The sequence below is a fragment of the Lissotriton vulgaris genome, chromosome 4_1 (genome assembly GCF_964263255.1).
Source record: "Lissotriton vulgaris chromosome 4_1, aLisVul1.2, whole genome shotgun sequence".
Taxonomy (NCBI): Eukaryota; Metazoa; Chordata; class Amphibia; order Caudata; family Salamandridae; genus Lissotriton; species Lissotriton vulgaris.
The window spans coordinates 1,741,818,146-1,741,841,242 of NC_141691.1; the positions used below are offsets into that span (position 1 = coordinate 1,741,818,146).

General features: G+C 44.4%; 1 protein-coding gene across 2 annotated transcripts in view; it reads right to left on the bottom strand.

Annotated features, from left to right (window-relative positions):
- The window catches only part of NIPAL2 (NIPA like domain containing 2), a 590,087-nt gene that overhangs the window by 403,252 nt on the left and 163,738 nt on the right, over positions 1 to 23,097 (bottom strand). For both annotated transcript variants that reach the window (XR_015309920.1, XM_086966045.1), the window contains exon 3: positions 8,894 to 9,065. Coding sequence is in view for 1 of the 2 variants with exons in the window: in XM_086966045.1 (XP_086822171.1) it covers positions 8,894 to 9,065 (172 nt within the window). In the remaining variant the exon portion in view is untranslated. The remainder of the gene's footprint in view (positions 1 to 8,893; positions 9,066 to 23,097) is intronic.

The following is a 23,097-nucleotide window of genomic DNA, read 5'->3' on the forward strand; positions in this document are numbered from 1 at the left end:
GGGGGTAAAGTAGGAAGAAAATATTTAGTGAGGTTTAGTTTTATATGGCACAGGCCAAGAATTTTTGTTGTAAGGTGCACCTGTCTTCGATAAAGCGCCCTTTTTCACACTTAACAAGCCTTGTTTGTGGTCTGTACTGCACCCCTCTTTGGCCCAATAAGGCTTTGGGGGAGGGCAGACTACCATCTGGAGGACTGACCCCCATGGGGTATTTTGGGGCCGGGGTGCAGCCCAGAGCCCAATTGGGCTGGTTGGGCTAGTTGGGCTGGCCTTATAAGACCAGCCATCTTAGGTCAACAGGCACCATTTTCAGTGGGTGACACGACAGCCGGCCTTATAGGGATAGGGTAGAAAGATTTTGGTGCGCCCTCCTTCCCCAGTTTTTGTGTTGCCTACCGGTTTGGGAGGGGTCAGAGTAAAAGGGGGTTTTCCTTTTTGTCTTCGGATTTTATCCTGGTTTGTTTTGTTGGGGTCAGGTGCACTGGGTGGGGGAAAGATGTAAATGTAGTTGTCGCTTGAAGCAGGTGCTGATGTTTTTCCTGGGAAGAGATTAACCTGGTGTTTTTTCGTGGTAATAGTTGTTAGATTTTTTACATTTTAAGTTTATTGGTTGGGAAAAGTCTCTAAGAGAGCATGCAGGAAGGGGAAGTAGCATAGGAAAGTTTACTTAGATAGTTATCTTAGGAAGTGGTAAGAGGTTACAAGTTTAATGGGTCAGCAGGAATGACTGAGTTGGGGGTTTATAAATGGTTGCAAAGGGGGAAACTTTAGGGGTCGGTGTGGGGGGCAAGGCAGGAAGAAAATATTTAGTGAGGTTTAGTTTTGTATGGCACAGTTCAAGGATATGTGTTGTAAGGTGCACTTGTCTTCAATAAAGCAGCATTTTTCACACTTAACAAGCCTTGTTTGTCGCCTGTGCTGCGCCCCTCTTTGGCCCAACTTCTTATAATTTTAACAGCGCACGGGACGCTGCCGTGGTCGATCCATTTCTATTTCCAGAGCTGGTGGGGGTTTTTTAAACTACAGTGCTGAGTTGCCTTTCATAATGTTTCTGCAGTAAAGACTTGTAGCTTCACAAAACAGATTTAACATTGTTCACTTTCCTCGGCAGCAATCTGAATTTGAGCAGGAAATGTTTTTTGTCTCTGCTGCTTTCTTTTGGAGCTTGGGGTTCTACCTTTCGACTATCTGCATAAGAATTTCTGTAAATTACCCCTAACCTAATAAACCCGGTGAGGGTGCGACAAATAAAGCAGCCGCACACCTTTCTTTTCTGAAAATGGTGCCGAAGTAACTAAAGCACAAACATGGCTCCCAAAGTAAATAAAAAACGAGAGAACACCGCGGCCGTGAAGAAAGATCAAGCACAGCACATGAAGCCAACATAAACAAGCATTTGCAATGCAATCGGTCTCGCATTTGTGAAAGTTAGAGCTATTGGTGTTGTAAATGGCAATTTCTTTTATTTTAAATTTTTGTTTGGAAGGGAGTGATTTTTCTTTAAGCACCCATGTGGCAGTAAATGTGGGCAGAAGTGGGCTGTGTAAAAATGCATTAATGTTACAAATACATGTACTCCTTTGGGGCTGGTCTGACAGCCGGCAAATAATAATTGTACAGTTTCTAAAAGTCAGCATCCTAGTCGGAACGATGGGGATGGAAAGAGTGGGTGGAACCTTGTGGTAGGAAAATAAGCCGCTTTCCCACATGCTTTTGGGAAGGTTGGGCTCACTGGTCAGCGGCATGATTGATGTGAAAGTCTTGTTAACATTAGCCAATGACACATTTTGCAATACAGATTTTTAAGCTGCTGAGGTTTGCAGATAGCCCAGTGCATAGCTGTTCAAGCCCATAAGGTGGGTCTGCACAATAGTGCTCGGGATGGCTTCCGGAAGAGCACTATTCCGGTCAAAGGATATATGCAACGTGGCCAATGGTGGCCAGGCCAAAGTGGAATCTCTGTGTGAGAGATGAATTGTATATATGAATGCAACTTTAAATGCTATCATTTTGGCTGAGCACAAGCAGAAGAGTGGTCCTCTGGAAATATGTCTATAAATCAAAAAGCTGTGGAGACAGAGGCCACCCTCACACATGGCATATATTTCACTATTGTTTCCCAGTCAAGGAGCTGGCGAGGACCTGGTTCCAATATGTTGCACGATGATTCAAGATGATTGATCACCACAAAGTGCTTTTTGTTTGCTGCTCTGATGCAAATAGATTAAGCAAATATTGGTTATTTTAATGCCAGACCATCTGAGACATTTAGGCGAGTGAGCTAAAGAGCCGCTGCCTGTGTAGGAAGAAAGAAAAACTTTACAAGCGTATGTTTCCAAAGCGTTTTACAAAACTCTGCTTAGAGACAATGCGGCACTGGGGCAGTTACATTATCCCACAGCTCAGAGAGGAGCCACTGAAAGACAAGGCACGAGAAACAATACAGTGCTCATATAAAAAAAATAACACAACACCCCTCCCCCGTTTCGTGCCCACCACGCCAGGAGCAGTAACTAACACTGGCAGTTCACGCTTCGGCAACACTGCCGCTTCATTAAAGTAAAATTATTGCATCCCTTTAGAGTTTCTCAACCCTCCTTCTCACCACTCCTTCCAGCTCCTTTGGAGAGCTACGTGAAGGCAATGTGGTTAGAAATGTGAAAGGCGCACCCAAGTCTTACAGTGTGTTTCTGGCTACGATGGGCTGAAATGGGATTGTACATCCTTCTTCTGTGGACAAGTGTAGTAGAATCAGGCGCCATGCTGTGCCCCATGTTCCGCAGTTCTGATGTAGACGGAGACCTGGGTGCCATCCTGTAGAGGTGCTTTTCAAGTGGACCAAGCTCTTTAATCGCCGGGCCCCAAAGCAAACCATGATGGAAGCTCTTCATGATGACACTGTAGTGTATTTAAAAAAAAAAGGCAAACACAAGCTGCGACTGTCGTAGGTGGTGTTATGGGGAGATTAAGTGGAGATAATCGGCCTGAAAGTAAAGCATAATGGAAACTTTATATTGCTGTCCCTTTAGTGTAATTTTAAAAAAAAGCAAGCACAAGCAGCGACGGTGGGAGGTGTTGGTGTGGGGAAGGCAGCGGGGAAATTAAGTAGAGATTAAAGGAACTGCGAGCATCAACGGGTAAGACGACCAAGAAACCATGAGAGTGGCTGACTTTGAAGCTTTAGCAAACATGAGCACTCTACTATCATTAAAAGAGTACACCAACACAAAGGCAAATATAGTAAAGCTAAAGGATAGCTGTAATAGGCCAGTACTCCAGGAGAAGAGCAAGACACGAGAAGGCGGAACATATAAGGAAAATAAACCATATGGAAGCAAGCTTTTGTGAGTGAAACTCTCCTTAACCAATAAGCAGCGAGAGGCAGAATAAAACCCCACATACTGAATACAGCATGGCTTCCAGACAGCGCATGCACTGCCTAGACTCGACCTAAAAAGAGTGCTCTCAAAGTATCCTATCTAACCTGAAAAGTAAGAGCACAAGTAACAGGGGCAATCCTTATGGGAGGATACAACAGTCGAAAAGGAGAGACTTCTAAGCATATTCTGCAAACAAAAGGTGGCATTTACAGAGGACAGTAAGAGGAAGCAATGAAAAAGTTGGGAACTGCTTGACCCCAAATTGTAGATACAGCAGGTCTCGAAGATACAGCGCGTATATGCTCTGCCTAGGTGAGACAAAAAAAGATTACAAAATGAAAAGAAAAAGGCATGAGCAAGCTTAAGTAGTGGCACAGCAACCTCACTATGGAAGAGCACTTCTTTTCTGGTGGATGTCTAATTGCAATAGGGAAAAATGGCACCACTCACAGCGCAAGACAACCTATGGTTTAAGTGGATTCACCCATTACCACATGCTGTGTTCTGCAGAGGGCACAAGGAAGATGTGCATGACAGCTGATCACACCAAAGGAGGAAAAGGGCTGACCCAAGGCTCCTCCGTTTATGTATGCGTTTTCTATTTATAATGTTGTTATTAAATCAGAACGGTGAGAAAGCTACCGCTGTCTCCAAGCCAGACCCACATTGCACCAGCTTGGAAAGAGGGCTCTGAACTGATTCTGCAGAAGCAGGAAGGAAGAAACTAAGATGTAATGGTGTGCTATGATGCAACATGCACACTTGAGTTAGGAAGGGCGTGGACATATGTGGTGGATACATTTGTTCTTTAAGTTTTGAACAGGTTTGCTGGTTATGCAAGGAATGTCATTTACAGTAACCATGGTAAGGTTTACATGGAAGAATGTTACATAAGGACATGAGATTGGTATTTGGAAAAAAGTAAAATGCGTCCTTTAGACACTGGTGTAAATAGTGAGTGCAAAAGTTTACAGTGCAAGCTACATGTGCAGGGAGGTATCAGGTGTGTTTTAGTGCCGAAATCACACTTGTCTGTAGAAATCAGTTTAAATGCACTTATTTTACAGCTATTTCCTAGTTTTTTGTTCTGGCTTTACAGCATAACTATCTGCTAAAGCTATCATCACTACACTTCTAAATGATATACGTACAGGGGGCTTCATAAGACTACATATCTCAAATTTCATGGCATTGACTGTGTGGTGTATGGTACGCCTCTTAGGACGTGCCTCCATTGCATTGCATGACAGACTATTTTACATCTCAAAACTACAGTAAATCATCACACATTTTTGTTTCATCATACCTTTTATCTCACACATGGATTCTTAATGCAGCTGTCAAACAGACCTATTGGCAACAATATACATAGAGTGTTATTTGGCTCAACCCTTTTAAAACTGTTATTGGCTTTCTCTGACCATCCTCTTTCAGCCATTTGCTTTAGACTTTGTCACTCACATTCTGGCTCAGTACAGTGGTGTATTCATTGCTCAGCTAATGCTATTGGCAATTTGTGTGTATTCTTCCACCTTTACTGGAGTGATTGCCTTAAACTGCAGTATGGACTACTTTGCAAAGATAGCTCTACCTGTCTGCCCCTGCCAACTCCCTCCTATGTGTCCCACTCCAAGTGTTAATGCTACAGATGTTGCCCAATAAACCCATACCCATGGCCTTTGCCAATACGTATTAAATTGCAGCCATGAAATTAAATAATTTTATGTGTTAGAAGAGACACATTCAAACATTAATCTATGAAGACATAAACCAAATAACAATAATCAAGCTTCTGTGTCTTCTCTGTGTTCCTCATGTATAAGAATTCAGTTGTACATGTGGCATACATAACACACACTGTCATGGAACCACCAGAACATTAAAGCCTATCCTTTTGGCTTTGACAATTGTTCATATTTTGTATGGGCAGTTACAAAAAACTAAAAGCACAATTTGTCCTCAATTCCTCATTGATGCTATAGTTGAAAAGGCATAAATAGCATATGCACATATTTTAGCCCTTCAGCTTATGTCTAACCACAAAAGTACCATAGGAAGTATAAAAAGTCTGTGAGTTTGCAAAAGAGATATTGCTGGCATACTATGAACATACAGGGTTTGCAGTCCAGCCATTGCTTACTCTGAGTTGGCTTTACTATTACTATTATTTGCTTTCTTTCTATTATATGGCTTTCCTGTTTCAGCCCGTCCATCTTATGTTTGTCCCTCCCCTGGAGCATAGCCCCTTTACTATCTCTTTGATTAGCTGGCTACTATGCTTCCTCTGCTCACTTTTTAGGTCGAGTCTAGCACAGAGCATGCGCTGCACTAGGAAAACGACCTCTTGCAAGCACTTCAGCTTTCGTAAAAGCTTGTGCATGTGGGGCTCACACGCATTGGCATTTGCGTCTGGCTTTATTACGCAATTGGCCAAAGGCGTGTGGATGTCCCCGCTTCTTTTAAAAGGACTACTCCCAGAACATTTTGCTCTCGAGAGCCAGCAGCGGGCGCAAAGGCAATCTGTTTATCATCAGCATGGGCACCCTTGTTAATTATTGCTTTCCGTCCGTCACCTCCTGCACCCTTCTGATTGTTTACTTTGTCAAAGACTTGGGGAGTTCAGTTCAAGGGGCCATTAGCTTTTAAAACTTTCATATTTTCATTGCATAATATTCGTTTTGCTTTTAAAATATAATGACTGCCTGTATTCGAAGGCGCAGCCTTGTATTCGAAGGCGCAGCCTTGTGTTCAATGCCTCTGGCTTGAGTTTCCTTTGTTCCTTTTCAGTTTTTTTCTTCACCTTCTTGTTGCATGTATGTTTGTTTGGATTTTTTGTTTTCCACTTGTAGAGTTGCATTTTAGCTCCAACGTTACCATTGTTTTTGACATGAAGGAGTTTTGTTTTTACCACAAACTTCGTAATTCAGACACGCAAGATATTGTCAAATGCAAAAAAACTGGCGCAAATGACATTTACGTCAGATGCAGGTCGGAGCGTTTCACCAAATTGATTCCTCTGTCGTAAATTATTATTTTTTATGTTTTTGAGATATTGTAATATACGGCCACATGCATCAACCTATTTAGGAAGTGCAAACGGTGCGAATCGGTAAATTCGGCCGTTTGCGATTCCTAAATACGTTTTTGGGATGCATCATACATTTTTGTGAAAATCGCTATTTTTAGCGATTTCCAAAAATGCGATTGCTTTTAAAGAATCGCAAATTTGCGATTCCTTAAAAGCAATGCATGATTGTTTTTCAAATTGCGAATTAGCAATTAGGGGGTGCAAATTACCACGAGGTTGAACCTCGTGGTAGTTTGCGAAAAATTATGAAAATGCTCAAAAATGCATTTTTAAACTTTCATGTTACAGACACACATGTCCTTAGGACATGTGTGTGTGAAACATGCACTTTAAAATACATTTCAGGGGTGCAGGGGGGGGTCCTTTGGACCCCTCTCTGCACCCTTGGAATGCATTAACAAATTGCGAATCGCATTTTCAAATTCGCTATTTGTAAATGCCTTCCCATTGACTCCTATGGGCCTTTTGGCCCATAGGAATCAATGGGATTTGCGAAATCGCAATTAGGAATTCGCATAATATTTGCGATTCGGTAACAATTGCGATTTTTACCGAATCGCAAATATTATGCGAATAAAATCATGCATCCCATTTTGCGATTCCTTATTTGCGATTCCCTAAAAATCGCAAATAAGGAATCGCAAAACCTTACAATGATGCATGTGGCAGATAGTGCCTACACAAGGCCAGGTGGCATCAAGCGCTTTACATACAAGTATCGTACCAGCGTGCAAAGAAACAATGAAAATAAATCTAGTGGTCAACTGAGGGGTAAAATGTATAGAGGGTGAAAGGAGAAATACAGCATTAAAAGTAAGGTCCGATGGAAGCAAGTAGTGATTATACATATATGCAGAGAGGGGATGCAAAAAAACCCAGCTCAAATGGAGGGGAGGAATATTGAGAGATGCATGTACAATGTACACGAGGCAGAGCAAAGAAATGAGCAAATGTTCCTTTTTGGGAGGGTGGGCTTTAAAAGGGGAGTGAAGGGAAAACAGTGGTTGCTGAGGCAAAAAAGAGTTAGGACACTTAAGATGCACACATGTTTTCGAAGATGTTTGGCAAACACTGTGCTTTGCTTTTCAGTGTAGCTGGCACCACCAATTAAGGCTGGTGGGAAACAGCCTGGCTAAAACCATACCCAGCACACATGGCGCTTGGGTCCTCAAAGGCACAAGTTTTTAAAACCAGCGCAGATTGAATACACGCTTCGCTCGTCCTGTGTTCTAAAGCACCTATTTGTAGGAGGGGGTCCTCTGAGCCTAGTGCCCCCCTCCCCCACTCCCAAGGGCAAGGTACCAACCTTGCCCTTGGTACCGCGAGAGCGGCCGGCCTGGAAGCTGGGGACCCAGGTGTTCGAGTCTGACGGGAACTCAAACATCCTGTGATTCTGGGCAAATCACTTAGTCTCCCTGTGCCTAAAGAAAAACAAACATTGGCACAGCCAATAGGTCTCGCCTTTGGGACCTTATAAGTGTTTAGCCATGCAACAGTTGATGTTGTTGCACCAAGAATATTGTGCTGGATAACTAAACACTTATAAGGTCCCAAAGGCGAGACCTATTGGCTATCCCAATGCTTTTTTCTTTTTGTTTACGCACAGAGTGCATATGCTTTCCAAATGCCTTCCTTGTGTGCTTTTGTTCCTGTTCATTGTGCTATCTCTTGCCCATGAGCTTCTTGAGCCACCCCATCTGCACTCATGGTGCTCTTTTTTGTCCATATGCTTTTCCCCCTGCAACCCACGTGGCTCTTTCACCCGCGTTCTCTCCCTTGTGTTTCTTCTCCCTGCCTGCTTTGTTGCTTTACCCCAATGCCCGTCACGTTGCTTCACTCCTCACCCCCTCCTGAAACTGCTTCCACAACCTGCACATCCCCGTTTCATATTCTTTTATTTTTAAAAAGGCTTTCTTCTTACATTTTAAAAGAGCCCTTCTGTGCTACATTTTAGTTTCCTGATCCACCTCACATAGATACATTTAAAAAAAAAGCCTGTATCCTTTTCAAAGTGTGGCTATGTGTGTGCATGCAAAATAATGCAGCAGCTGCGTCATCGCGTCTTTTTTTTTTAAAACATCTATTTGGCTTTGCCAATGTTTGTTTTGATAAGAATCAGTTTATTATTTTTCATTTAGGCAACATGGTCAAATTTCTTTACGGATTTCAAAAACTTGAAAGTACCCTATAGAGAAAATAAATTATTTTATTTCCCAGTTCCCGACCCTGACCGTTGTATGGCATATTTATGCCATCTCATATTATAACAAACCAAGAGAAGAGAAAATGATCACCAATTCCGATAGAAGCTGCGATAGAGAAAAAACAGTAACTCATTTAACTAATGCTTTTTGGTATTTTCTTACCTAAAATTGCATCAAAACCAACACAGGCCTGAAAAACAAAGCAAGGAAGAGCTTCTCACCTATGACTGAGACGCATCCCAAGGGCACAATCAGAGTAACAGGGGCGAATCCGTAGGCCATGAAGACCCCCAGCTCCCCGACTGCCATCAGGAGGACTCCGGACCACCAGACCTTGCTCTTGTGATACGCCTTGGGCTCAGGGAGCTTCGCCAGGCGAAGATGAGCGGATTTCTGAAATACAATGACGAGGACCGTGAATGATGAAGCACGCGCATGGCTCTCACATGTCGAGTGTGCGTGTAATTGGGCTCCATGTCAGCTGAGCCTCCAACCTATGTCAAGATGTTTTATGAATTAGCTCTTGATTGATTTCCTATAGCCGTCAAGAGTGTTAACAGTGCATAGCGTTCAGCTGTCTTGACCTCATATACCTGAGAAGTGACTGAAGAAGCTTACCCACATAATGTGCATGCGCAGTGCGCTGTGTGGTGTATAGTGTCGGCATACCAGTCTTCATTGCACAGCTTATAACTTACATTACATTCAGATGACTTTCATCAACGTGCTGTTAGCCTGTTAGTGGAATTCCAATTCTCCGAGAGGCGCATTTAGAAGGACCAGTCCATGTGGGGCCAGCCTAGGGTCCAGGTAGGGCATACAGTTGGCTGACAATTAAAGGTTTGAATGCACCATTATGAAGCTGACAGGGCTAAAGGAATGACATGGCATCAAATTTGGTACAATTGAGAACATGGAGTCTTAGAGAGGCATTGTTTAATTATGAGCTATCTTTTCACCACCTATGATTGATAGCATTTAAAGTACTCACCTGCACTCAGTTCTACTTTTTCTCATCAGGGTCTTTACTAATGAGGCAGGGCACCTCCCAGGAAAGGACCCATGTGCTGTTTTAAAAAAAAAATCAATCTTTACTCCACCCATCACTAAGATGTTACTGGAGAGCAATCGGCCCACAACTCTTCTGTAGACAGGTACATAACTCCTTCCGGATTTCTCCTCCCTTGAATGGAGAGGGGCAGCATTGTGGTGATCTCCCAGTCTACTGACTTTGGATCCGGGATCCAAGCCTGGGTGAGTCTAGTTCAGTCCAATGTATGACCGCCCTGCTCCCTGCGGTCCTAGACTGAGCATCAATTACAGTTCCCAGGCCAGGGGATGGTCAGTGATGGCAAGAGAATGGAAGGGCATTAGGTAGGACAGGTGGTATGGCTCTGCTCCTCTAGGTTATTTCAGGCCATTCTCTTCCTACAGTTGTTAAAACATTCTGCAAAATGGGAGGTTATCTTGTTTTCCCAGTGAAAATCATTATGTACTCCCGGGCACGTGCACACTCCCACTGAGCACTCCGAAAAGCACAGCACCTCCAAGGGTGGAACAGAGGGTGCCGCAAACTTAAAGTGTTCCGCCTCCAGCTATGGGGTGCTCGTCTCCTTGCGGCAGGGGTTCTTTAATACAAAGTGACTGGTTCACAGGCTGGCAAGAACAACTAAAGCACAGGGTCCTGGAGATGGATTCCACGTCAGAAGGAGTCTCCAGAGTTGTCTGAATAGTGCAACTGAGAAATTATTGAATCACTAAGCGTTCCTAGCTCAGAGAGTCACGAGTAAAGCACTGATCTGGTGAATATGGAAACACTGGAAATGTGCTAGTGCAACTCCCATAAAGAAGTTCTGTCTTTTTCATAAGGAAAAGATCATGAACTACTGGAAAGTTCATAAGTGAATAACACAGTCTGGAATAAAACATAAGCATACCCTGAATTTACAGTGGGACCTGGTTACCCTGATTTTCAAGAATTTAGATTCTAATTAAGAAAATGAATATACACCTAATGTATTGTACAGTGTAAATCTTATACTCAATGCTAAAATATGTGCTATGCCAAATGAATATGTGCTCAGACATGAATTTTGCATTGAGGAGAGAAATAAGGGTCACAGGCCCTTTAATACCACACAATAATAGCTAAGTCAATTATGAAAGTAAATAATTCAAAATATCTAGTACATTCTTGAACTATGGGTAAGACCTTCTTGTCCAGAATAGAATGTTGGTACCAAAGATCATCGTGATATTCACACATATTTATATAAAGAAATGTTGAGAAATCATCATTGAACTGGTAGTTAATCTATAGTTCCTCTTCTTTTATTCAGATAGGAGTTGTTTTTAGAACTTGTTCTTGAGTGCTCAGACGTTATTCTTTACAGGGACACCCCATGTAAGCCCTTAAGCCTGCGGTAGACTGCACCCTTACTCTCCAGAGAAGAAGTCTTTCACTGAATGTAGCTCACCATCACTCTCCATGGAAACCTTTTTCACTGGACAGTGACAGTTCACAACAGTCAGAGCATAAGTAATCTGAAAGGTTTCAATGTTCAATTGACTAGATTACCGTTTACCAGCTTCTAAGGGTCTGAGTATTACATTGGGTGCATATTTCCTTCTTTTAAAAATGTAAGGGATGCTACGTTTGTAATGCCTTTGACCCTGCCCTGATGAAGACCCTGCAAAAAGGTGATGCTGGGATCGAAACATTGACAGTGTCCTTCCTTTCTTTGGTCTGTGTCTTCACTCTTTTTAAGGGATTTTTAGTAAACAATTAGTGAAATCACAATCAGCCATTGAATCTGTTTTCGTGCTATATCTGTTGCCACCACCATGGCTTGTTTGAATCACATGAACACTGCACCCGAACTTCATTTGGGATGTGGTTTCAAAATTCCGAGGAGGGAATTTCAAGGTCATACAATATCGTGACCACAATATCGAGGGCCCAAAGATTGACATGTATTTTCTATAACTAGCACCACTTATAAAAACTTTTATGATATATATATCTTCAAAGTACGTAGATGTGGGGTTAAGAATAGTAAATCCATACCTCCGCCTGTGCACTTACTGTCTTGATATTTTGATCCTTGATAGAGAGGTCACAATGTTGCGTGACCTTGCTAGTCCCCCCTCAATATTCTATACTGCAATCTTCACTTACATAAGAAGCAGCTTACTTTTCATTATATATATATATATATATATATATATATATATATATATATATATATATATATATATATATATATATATATACACACACACACACACACACACACACACACACACATATTAACGTTAAAGTATATCATTACATGTTCATTTTAATAATTTATTCAGTTTGCTATTTATTACACATATAATTAGGTCCAGCAGGCACTATTTACTTGTTCTCGAAATCAGATTAACGTTAATGATCCCTGCGGAAGAACTGTCCGACGACATATGTACATTATATCCGGGTTCTAGGGTCACTGGGTAGACCCATTATTTTTAAATTGTCTTCTAGACAAGTGCACAATGTATGGCTCGTGTCTCAGTTCAGATAAAAGTCCCAAATGTTTTATTTTTTATAAAAGCAGTATTCTCATAAGCAACTTTTGTGACCACAGTGTTTAATGTCGTTAAATGTGCTAGAAAATGAAAATATTCTTCAAGCATTATTTAAGACATGCTGTGACATAACTGTGCTGGTTTATATTTGACAATGTTTCAAAAGTCAATTTGTTATTAATCCTTGAAATTCATTCAAGAACCACGCAGAAAGCTGGTTAATTTACTTCAAATTAGGTTCAAAATACAGGTGCAGAACAGCCGCCAGAAGCAAAGTTATGTTTCCTCTGTTGGGCACAAGGCCGGGCATTCAAAGCAGATAAGGGTATGCGGATGTCACCTCAAAGTAGCTCAGAAAATGGAACAATGATCTTGTTTACACATTGAGATGACTAATTAGTAGACACTTTTAATGTTTAAATGGTTGGAACTTGTTCTACATTTATTCCCTTTGGTTTGCAGGAGACGAACTGAGCTTTCGCTTTGAAATGAAATTAAATGGATGAGCTGTGTTATTAAAAAAATGAACTGAGTCCATATCCGTGGGATTATTTCTCTGCATTTCCAGGGTTTAATTTATGAATGAAGTTGGGATCATGAGGTTTCTGCCTTTTGTCAAAACGTTGTTATATTGCATTTAAAAAATACTAAAGTGCAGAAAAGTAAACTTTATATTCGTATGATGGAAAATTAAGAGTATTTGCTTATTTGAAATGGTGGTCTGGTGAGGAAAGTCCTTCCCTGTGGAATGTGCGCACTTGTTACATGGAAAAACAAAGATTCCTTATAGATATTTGAAACTCTGTTCCGAATAAATATAAAACTATTTTCATTATGAGTTCAATCTTCTATATTTTAATTTTCATTGTTTTCAAAATGTCTTCATTAGTTTCAGTCAAATCCAATCAATCATTGTATATACATCACATGAATTCGATAACCAAATGCATTTCGGGTCACTCCATGGACCCTTCCTCAGGGGTCTATAAAAATAACAGACAAGAAGCTAATTTAACATAAGATATAAATCATATGTACACATAAAGTCAACCAAACTCTTGAATTGATACAGGTAGAAATATTCTTATGCAAAAAAACTGGTCCTATTTAAATATTGTGTCGCTATTTGAAATGGAACATACCATGTAGTGGCCACCATTCTTATTATCTGTAGCACTGTCCCAAAATGTTGCTATATTGGTAAGGTTGAGCAAAAAATCCCTTGTATCCCCAGTACAGTATCTAAAACATTGCCTGTGTGCGTGTGTGCGGGTGTCATGTCTTATTGTCTTTCTCGGAGGGTAAGGGCTAGCTGGCCTGTTGGTATCAGGAAAGCCAAGGAGGAGGTGTATTGTACCTATGAATCACAGTTATGGGAGTAAACGCACAAAGCACCCCATATCTTGTATTTATTGGGGCATCTTCTGGCTTTACACACGTCTTAAATAGTTAGAGTTACTCATCCTGCGCCTCAATTCTTGCAGGGAGGGTGTGCCCTGGATGTCCATTTTAGGCAATTTCCCTTTTTTTGCGATCACCCAAACATACCTATGAAAATGTGGGCACTTCTTGTGTTCCCTAATTCCTCCATTATCCTAGCGGGAGGCCTCCACTTTTAAGCAAGAAGCCGAGCACAGTGGTGGAGGTAAAATGATTACATCCTATGAATCAACCTGAAAGGAACATCTGAATATGAAAGGGCAATGTTTGAATTTAGTTTCACCCCCCCCCCCCCCCCACCATTCGTTTTAGGTAATACCTTTATTTTTTATTATACCTTATTTTTACAATGCAAAAAAGTCCACATTTTACACCTAGACTCAAATTTAACCGTAATCAAGTTTTTCCACATACTCTGGGGATCCCACCTGTGTTGTAAGTTCAATGGACCTCCCAAATGTCCTGCCACAATATGTAATCTTCTTCACAACTCGGACAGTTAAACTGGAGCCTAATTGACCAGGCCATTATAAGTGAGGCATGAACAGCTTTAAGGGGGCGTTGATAATTGATAAAGGATGTGATAGCAAATGTGGTTCATTCAGTAATTTATTGAAGGTGAAACAAAGGTACCAAATTCTAATCCAAGCTTTTTCTCAGTGTTCACCAAAATATCATATGGTTCTGGGTATCTCTATGCATACGTTCACTTTGGATGGTGCTCCATATGCAACAAGATCAGTTACTTCAAGTGAAGCTGCATTCATGATGGGGATGAATGAAGGCTATGAAAACAGGTGGACAATGCTAAGAAGAAAAGATTGTGAGGAAAAAAGCAGTTAATAGCTTTCTTGGTGTGCAAGGATTTATCCAAACATGAGACTATTGAGCTTTTTCCTGAAGGTGGGCCAACTTCAATATCTTTCTTCCAGAGGCTGGCAGTGAGCAATGGTCCAGCAACGCCAACCTTCTACCCCAGGTTAAGATTTCCTCTTGGTTGAAAATAGAAGAAAATTGGCCTGTCTGAAACAGAAGGTTCTGATGTGATGATTCATTTTGAGGTCTGCACCAAGGTACATTTGGCACTTATGTGAAAGTACTGTTATGGAAGTTCTGAGTAGCTTTCTTTGAAAGTGAGTTGAATACTCTTGCCAGGATAGAGCTGAGTGATATCCAGAAAGTTTAATAGAACTGAGAAGAGTAGCGAACACAGCCAGATTATTTGCCACGTTTAAACTCCACAATGCTTGTTATCATGTCCTCAATCTTTATAGAGTTTGGTATGAGGATTATGCTAGCATACATTTCTGTATGTAAGAGTGCTCGGGTAGAAATCAACTTGCTTCCTCACAAATTCTTCTACAGTAGAGCCTCATGTTAATGGATGCATTCGTTATCTCTTCTTTGAACCCCAAAAGCATCCAACTTCTAATATTCACTCCCTAGTTCTTGTTCCTGTCAACTTTCATACCTCCATGCAAACACTTTGTAATCCCTGCGGTAGCAAGGCTGCTTAAGGAGAAAAAGAGCGTTTTCTACTTTGTTTGTATCCAAGTGCAAAAACTTGTGCCTGGAGCACCAATAACCTATGCCAGATTTTAAGTGAATCTGTCCTCTTGTTCAAGTTTCCTTTCCTTTAAATTGTCCTTAAATACGAATGGCATATCTAAATCCTGAGTCTGTTCAATTAAGAGTAGGTAGATATATATCCTCTAATGAGTCCCAAGAGTCCCTCACATTCACATCTTTGTTATCATTTTCCAATATTGTTTTGCATGCATTTGTTCACTTTTTCTCTGATTGATGGGTCACACAGTAGGTGTTCATTAAGGTGCTACTAAGAAAAGGTAACATATCCATCAGAGAAAACTGAAAAATCAGGACACTAATCTTAGTACAGATAACTGGGATATCGCCACCTCTCTCAGGTAGTCAACTTTACGATGTGTGCGGGTAATGCTGTGCTACTTCTCAAAGCTACTACCGATAACTGTAATTGTAAATGTCTTTATTTATTGCTTAAAACTCCTGACAAAGGATTGTAGTGCTTTTTTGGTGAGTAGCACGCTACTCCGAAACCCAAGATTAGTAAGAATTTTTGTGTGGGTTTTTCTTATGCATTGGTTGGACAAGGATTGTTCTCTTGATTCATGTGTATTTAGTAAAGTTTAGTGTAGGGATAGTATGACAGGAATGGGGTGAAAAGGGGTAGTTTAGAGTAGGGATAGAATGATAGGAATATATTTTCAAAGGGGAAGTAGTAAAGTATATTTTTTGTTAGTAGTAGCAATTTCTGGTTTCGGTCACACTAAATTATAAACTTGGCCCAAAGAGTATTTCAGCTCCCGAAAAACCATCTGGTCATACACCTGGGATTTGGCGATTGATAGCAGGAGACTATTAGATTCCTTTTCTCCATTCATATCATTAGATATAACTAGAAATATCAATTTTGTCCTGAAGAAGGTGAAGAGTCACCGAAACACCGTGTCAACAGTTTCCTCAGAATCATTTTTGCATTGCTTTATAAATTAGAATTGTCTAATTTGTTCAATATCATTACGGATGTATTATTGTAATTTTGGTCTCTAATGAGATTATCATATGTTTTTACATTAGTGATCACGAACCTCTTTTAACAATCAGATATCTGAATAAATTTTTTTTATAAATCACATAGTCGGTTACACTTTTTCACAACAAGCATTTTTGTTTGTTTATGTTCATGCAGCAATTGTAAATGTACATTCCTTGTATTCTATTTCAAATGAGGCATCATGTAAGATTTGTCCATACTACTACACAATTAATGTTCTGTTTCACTATTGAGGCGAAAAGGGAATGTATTTGTTTGTTGTTTTACATACCTGTCCCTTTTCCAAAGACCAGGGTATCTCCCTCATAGTTTCGTAAAGCGGACCCCATATCCCTTTTAGTAAGGGGACAGGTGTTCAAAATAGCACTTGTCCGTCTTTTTCTCTATATTTTTTTTATCATTTGCCTGTTACCTTCAACCAAGATGTTTCAAAAAGATATAGAGCATGATTTTAGATTCATCTGGGGAGACAGAAAACCAAGCTCAAACACTGATAGATACCAATTGAAGAAGTAAGACCAGCCCACCCTTTTCTGCAGCCTCTACTACGCTGCAAAATTACCACTTCAGCAAACTTGGATTGCATTAGGCTTTTCAGAAATTTTTTGTTCACCCTAAGTTGGCAGGGTAGGCCCAGACGTGGGTCATTGCTCACTTTACCAAAGGATTCAAGCTAGCCTGGCTGAGGAGGGGTGTTACCCTGAAACCGGTCCCAGGAGGCTTGTTTCCGGTCCAGGGAAGACTTGCCTGTTCTCAGGACACCCCTGCGCCGCACGGCCACCAGCTGTGTGTGTGCCCCTTGCCTCGCTGCTGCCCGTAGCCTCGCTGTGACTGCCTCTGTGCTCCCCGCCCCTTTCACATTTTGCGTGTGTGTGTTTCTGCCTTACTGTATTTAACCTTGATTTGTTTTTTAACTGTTTCCTTTCTCGTGCGTGTGTCTCTGCCTTACTGTATTTAACCTTGATTTGTTTTTTAACTGTTTCCTTCCTCGTGCGTGTGTTTTTGCCTCTCACTGTATTTCTCCCTGAATCGCTTTGTATTTGCTGACTTCCTCTCAGTATATCGCTTCATTATTGTTCAGCCCCCCGTGCCCGCCCCGCTCCCCGCTTCCTGCCGCCGTCCAACGCCACGCCCCCTTTCTGTTCTGTGCCCTCCCCGCTCCCGCCTCCCAGCTGCTCCTCCCTCCCTCCCACTTCGCCATAAATGGTGACTGCGCATACGCGCAGCGGTCACGTGCAGCGGGCGCGCCGATTGTGCGCCGAAGGCGCGCCAAAGGTAAGCCCCTCTGCGCCCGTCCGCGCCTGGACAGCACCCAGTGCCAGGACCCCTGGCCCCCACCGACGCAAGATCTCCCTCATAGTTTCGTAAAGCGGTCCCTATATCCCTTTTAGTAAGGGGACAGGTGTTCAAAATAGCACTTGTCCTTCTTTTTCTCTATATTTTTTTTATCATTTGCCTCTTACCTTCAACCAAGATGTTTCAAAAAGGTATAGAGCATGATTTTGGATTCATCTGGGGAGACAGAAAACCAAGCTCAAACACTGATAGATACGAATTGAAGAAGTAAGACCAGCCCACCCTTTTCTGCAGCCTCTACTACGCTGCAAAATTACCACTTCAGCAAACTTGGATTGCATTAGGCTTTTCAGAAATTTTTTGTTCACCCTAAGTTGGCAGGGTATGCCCAGACGTGGGTCATTGCTCACTTTACCAAAGGATTCAAGCTAGCCTGGCTGAGGAGGGGTGTTACCCTGAAACTGGTCCCAGGAGGCTTGTTTCCGGTCCAGGGAAGACTTGCCTGTTCTCAGGACACCCCAGCGCCGCACGGCCACCAGCTGTGTGTGTGCCCCTTGCCTCGCTGCTGCCCGTAGCCTCGCTGTGACTGCCTCTGTGCTCCCCGCCCCTACGCATTTTGCGTGCGTGTGTTTCTGCCTTACTGTATTTAACCTTGATTTGTTTTTTAACTGTTTCCTTCCTCGTGCGTGTGTCTCTGCCTTACTGTATTTAACCTTGATTTGTTTTTTAACTGTTTCCTTCCTCGTGCGTGTGTTTTTGCCTCTCTCTGTATTTCTCCCTGAATCGCTTTGTATTTGCTGACTTCCTCTCAGTATATCGCTTCATTGTTGTTCAGCCCCCTGTGCCCGCCCCGCTCCCCGTTTCCCGTCGCCCTCCAACGGCCACGCCATCTTTCTGTTCTGTGCCCTCCCCGCTCCCGCCTCCCAGCTGCTCCTCCCTCCCTCCCACTTTGCCATAAATGGCGACTGCGCGTACGCGCTGCGGTCACGTGCAGCGGGCGCGCCGATTGTGCGCCGAAGGCGCGCCAAAGGTAAGCCCCTCTGCGCCCATCCGCGCCTGGACAGCACCCAGTGCCAGGACCCCTGGCCCCCACCGACGCAAGATGACCCGACAGACCTACGACGCCGCCGCCCTCAATGCCAGCCAGAACCCCACCTGCTGCCGGGCCGCCCCGAAACGCTACCACGGACCCTTCACCTGCACAACCTGCAAGTTCACCTGCCTCCGAACATGCACCGCGCCCGCCAAGCCAAACCCCAGCAGCGACCTCAAATGGATCCTGCTCAACACCAGCTACCTCCACAGACACGCCGTCGAACTCTGGAACCTGCTCGACACTACCTCACCAGACGTCGCGTTCCTCACTGAAACTTGGATGAACGCCTCCTCTGCCCCTGACATCGCCATCGCCATCCCGGATGTATACAAGATCATCAGGAGGGACCGCGTCAACCAGACTGGGGGAGGCATCGCCATCGTCCACAAGAACACCGTCCGCATCACGACCGACGCCGACGACATCTACGCCGCCGCTGAACACCTCCACTTCCAGATTCACACCGACCCAAAGACGACCCTCAGAGGCACCCTCATCTACAGACCCCCGGGACCACGCACACAATTCAGCGAAGACATCGCAGACTTCATCAGCCCGCAAGCCCTCCCCTCCGCCGACTACATCCTCCTAGGGGACCTCAACTTCCACCTGGAGAACAACAAGGACCGCAACAACCTCGCCTACCTCTGACACAAGCAACTGGTCAACATCCCCACCCACTACGCCGGCCACACGCTTGACCCCGTCTTCTCATCCAGCAAGCACATCGCCTTCAGCCACTCCGCCGGACTTCACTAGACCGACCACAGCTGCGTCCACTTCAGCTTCAGAAAAACCACAACCCACCACCAGCCGCAACAGGTTCCTCACAGAAGCTGGAGCAAGATCACCGCCGACCATCTCACCACCTCCCTCAGCCAGAACCCACCTGCGAGCACACCAGACCCCAACGAAGCAGCCCGCAACTTCGCGCAGTGGCTGACAGCATGCGCCGACGACCTCGCACCACTGAAGAACCCTCCCAGCAAGGCCAGAAGCAATAAAGCGCCCTGGTTCACCGACGAACTCAAGGACTCCAAGAAGACCTGCCGCACCCTCGAGAAAGCCTGGCTCCTCGACCGGACCACTGACAACATGACCGCCCTCAAACACGCGACCCGCAAGCACCACCAGCTCATCCGCAAAACCAAGAAGAAATCACTGAAGGATCGACTGGACAACAACGCCCACGGCAGCAAAGAACTCTTCAGCATCGTCAAGGAGTTCTCCAACCCCAGCACCGGCAACAACGACATCACCCCTTCACAAGATCTCTGCGACTCCCTTGCCTCATTCTTCCACCGCAAGATCGCCGACATCCACAACAGCTTCGGCGCACCATCCTCACACCCAACCGTCGAACCAACGCACCCCACCGTCACCCTCCGCACCTGGACCGCAGTGACCACCGAAGACACAGCCCGCACGATGAACACCATCCACTCCGGATCTCCGACTGACCCCTGCTCCCAACACGTCTTCAACAAGGCCGACTCCACCATCGTACCCCAACTCCGAGACGTCATCAACACCTCCTTCGACACCGCCACCTTCCCGGAGAGCTGGAAGCATCCCGAGCTCAGCGCCCTACTAAAGAAACCAACAGCGGACCCCATCGACCTCAAAAAATCCCGCCCCATCTCGCTCCTCCCTTTTCCTGCCAAAGTCATCGAGAAGATCGCCAACAGACAGCTTGCCGCCTTCCTCGAGACTAATGGAACCCTCAACCCCTCGCAGTCTGGTTTCAGAGCCAACCACAGCACCGATACCGCCCTCATCGCAGCCACCGACGACATCCGAGCCCTTCTCGACAACGGGGAAACAGCGGCACTCATCTTCCTGGACCTCTCCGCCGCGTTCGACACTGTCTGCCACCGCACCCTAGTCCAACGCCTCAGCAACACCGGCATCCAAGAGAAGGCATTGAAGTGGATCACCTCGTTCCTCGCTGAAGAACACAAAGAGTCCGCCTCCCCCCGTTTCGCTCCGAGGCCACCGAAGTCATCTGCGGCATCCCGCAAGGATCATCACTCAGCCCCACCCTCTTCAACGTCTACATGAGACCCCTCGCAACCATCGCACGCCAACACTACCTCAACATCATCTCCTACGCCGACGACACCCAGCTGATCCTCTCCCTCACCAGAGACCCCGACACCGCCAGAACCAGCCTCCACGAAGGGATGAAAGACGTCGCCGAGTGGATGAAGAACAGCCGCCTGAAACTGAACTCAGACAAGACGGAAGTCCTCATCCTTGGACCATCACCCTCTGCCTGGAACGACTCCTGGTGGCCCCCAGCCCTGGGCACCGCCCCCAAGCCTACAGACCACGCACGCAACCTGGGCTTCATCCTGGACTCCACCCTCTCGATGACCAGACAAGTCAACGCCGTCTCCTCTTCATGCTTCCACACCCTCTGCATGCTCCGCAAGATCTTCCGATGGATCCCAATCGAAACCAGGAAGACAGTCACCCAGGCCCTCGTCACCAGCCGACTGAACTACGGAAACACCTTCTACGCCGGAACCACAGCCAAGCTACAGAAAAGACTACAACGCATCCAGAACGCCTCCGCCCGACTCATCCTGGACATCCCTCGACGTAGCCACATCTCCGGCCACCTGAGGAACCTGCACTGGCTCCTCGTCAACAAGAGGATCACGTTCAGGCTCCTCACCCACGCACACAAGTCTCTCCACAACCTGGGCCCCAAGTACCTCAACGACCTCCTGACCTTCCACACGGCCACCCGCCAGCTACGGTCCGCTAGCCTCGCCCTCGCTGCCGTACCACGCATCCGAAGAGCCACCGCCGGAGGCAGATCCTTCTCCTACCTGGCGGCCAAGACATGGAACTCCCTCCCCATCCACCTTCAGCTGACACAGGACCACCTCGCCTTCAGGAGACAACTCAAGACCTGGCTGTTCGAGCAGTAGCGGCCCCCTTCCCCTAAGCGCCTTGAGACCCTTCCGGGTGAGTAGCGCACTATACAAGTGTTATGATTGATTGATTGATTGATTGGCTTGGCAGTTCGGGCTGGACTGTTCCCATGAGGCACAGGGTCAATATTGATTTTCATATTGCTGTGTCTAAATTGGGGTTCGGAAGTGAGCTAAAGAATAGTGATGGATTCAACCCAGATCTGTGACTAAGGGTGAGTGTCTGAAAAGTTTCAGTGCTCCGTCCATCATCTTCTTGTGTTTGCTCAGAAATGACTGGCACGTGTTTTGCTCAGAATAAGCTATGTAAGGGATTGGTATCGATTTTTTATCTACATCTGCATCTTCACGTAGATGTTGCATAAAGTTTGAGAACCTAAAGGCAGATGAATAACAAGTCTCCTAGCCTTTGTTCCCTACAACCTAGGAATTAAGTTATCCAATCTAGGAATAGCAAAATGATGGGATGCACAGATTACTGGCTTTTGCTCCAAGATACAATGATTTGCCGTATGGAAAGCAGCCAACAGATCCTAAAGTACAAGCGAAAATTGAATTATTGTATGTAGAGAAGACAGATCACCCGAGACTGAAATTAAGGCAATTTTTGTCCGATGCAGCATGCAACATATTTACCAGTCTGACAGCAAGTAAACAAAGAGGCCATGATTATGAGCATGGCTCTGTGAAAGTGTCAATGCCAACTTTTCCAAGACCATGAAAATCCAAGGACACCCAAAAAAGGCTGATAATCCCCGGACTTCAGGGGATATTAATCAATAATGGTGTATAAACGGCTTGGTGGGGATGTTTGCAACTGCTCTTGGGGTGACAGGACAATTTGTTCATCAATGTAGTGAAACGCACTCGGAACCTTTCAAAGAATAACCATTGTCAAAAGTTCCTGCATTACAAGGATTCCCTTCTGTAACAGAGAGCAGAATATGTGATCACTGACACACTGAAGCCATAGGCCAGCAAGAGATGACTTGGTGAAACACACGCCATAACTTTAAATGCTTGTACGTCACAATAGTGTAGTCGGAATTGGTGTCTTAATGAAAATGTCAAAATATTATTTAATTCAAAGATAAATGCAGAACACTGGGTTAATTTTAATGCATTTATTCATGCAACATATTTAAGGATTCCTTCCTTTATTTGTTATTAAGAGTGGGTTTGCTATATACTGAATTGTGCACAACCTTTTGAGACAGTGCCAGATTTACATAAATTCCAGGCAACACAGCAAAGCAACCAAATGTGTTGTGTTGCATAGTGCCAGGGACAAAACACAGTGTAGCTTGGCCTGCTGCTGATGTCATTCTCTCCAGTGATGAACAAGCATGCTGCTTTGCGCGAAGCACAGCTGCGCACAGTGGTGCAGAGGAAAGATTGTGCTATTTGGCCTAGGATTTGCACTGGGAGCAAGATCCTCAATACACAATCTGAGCCTAGAAAAATTCAGAAGAATCCCAGCATTGG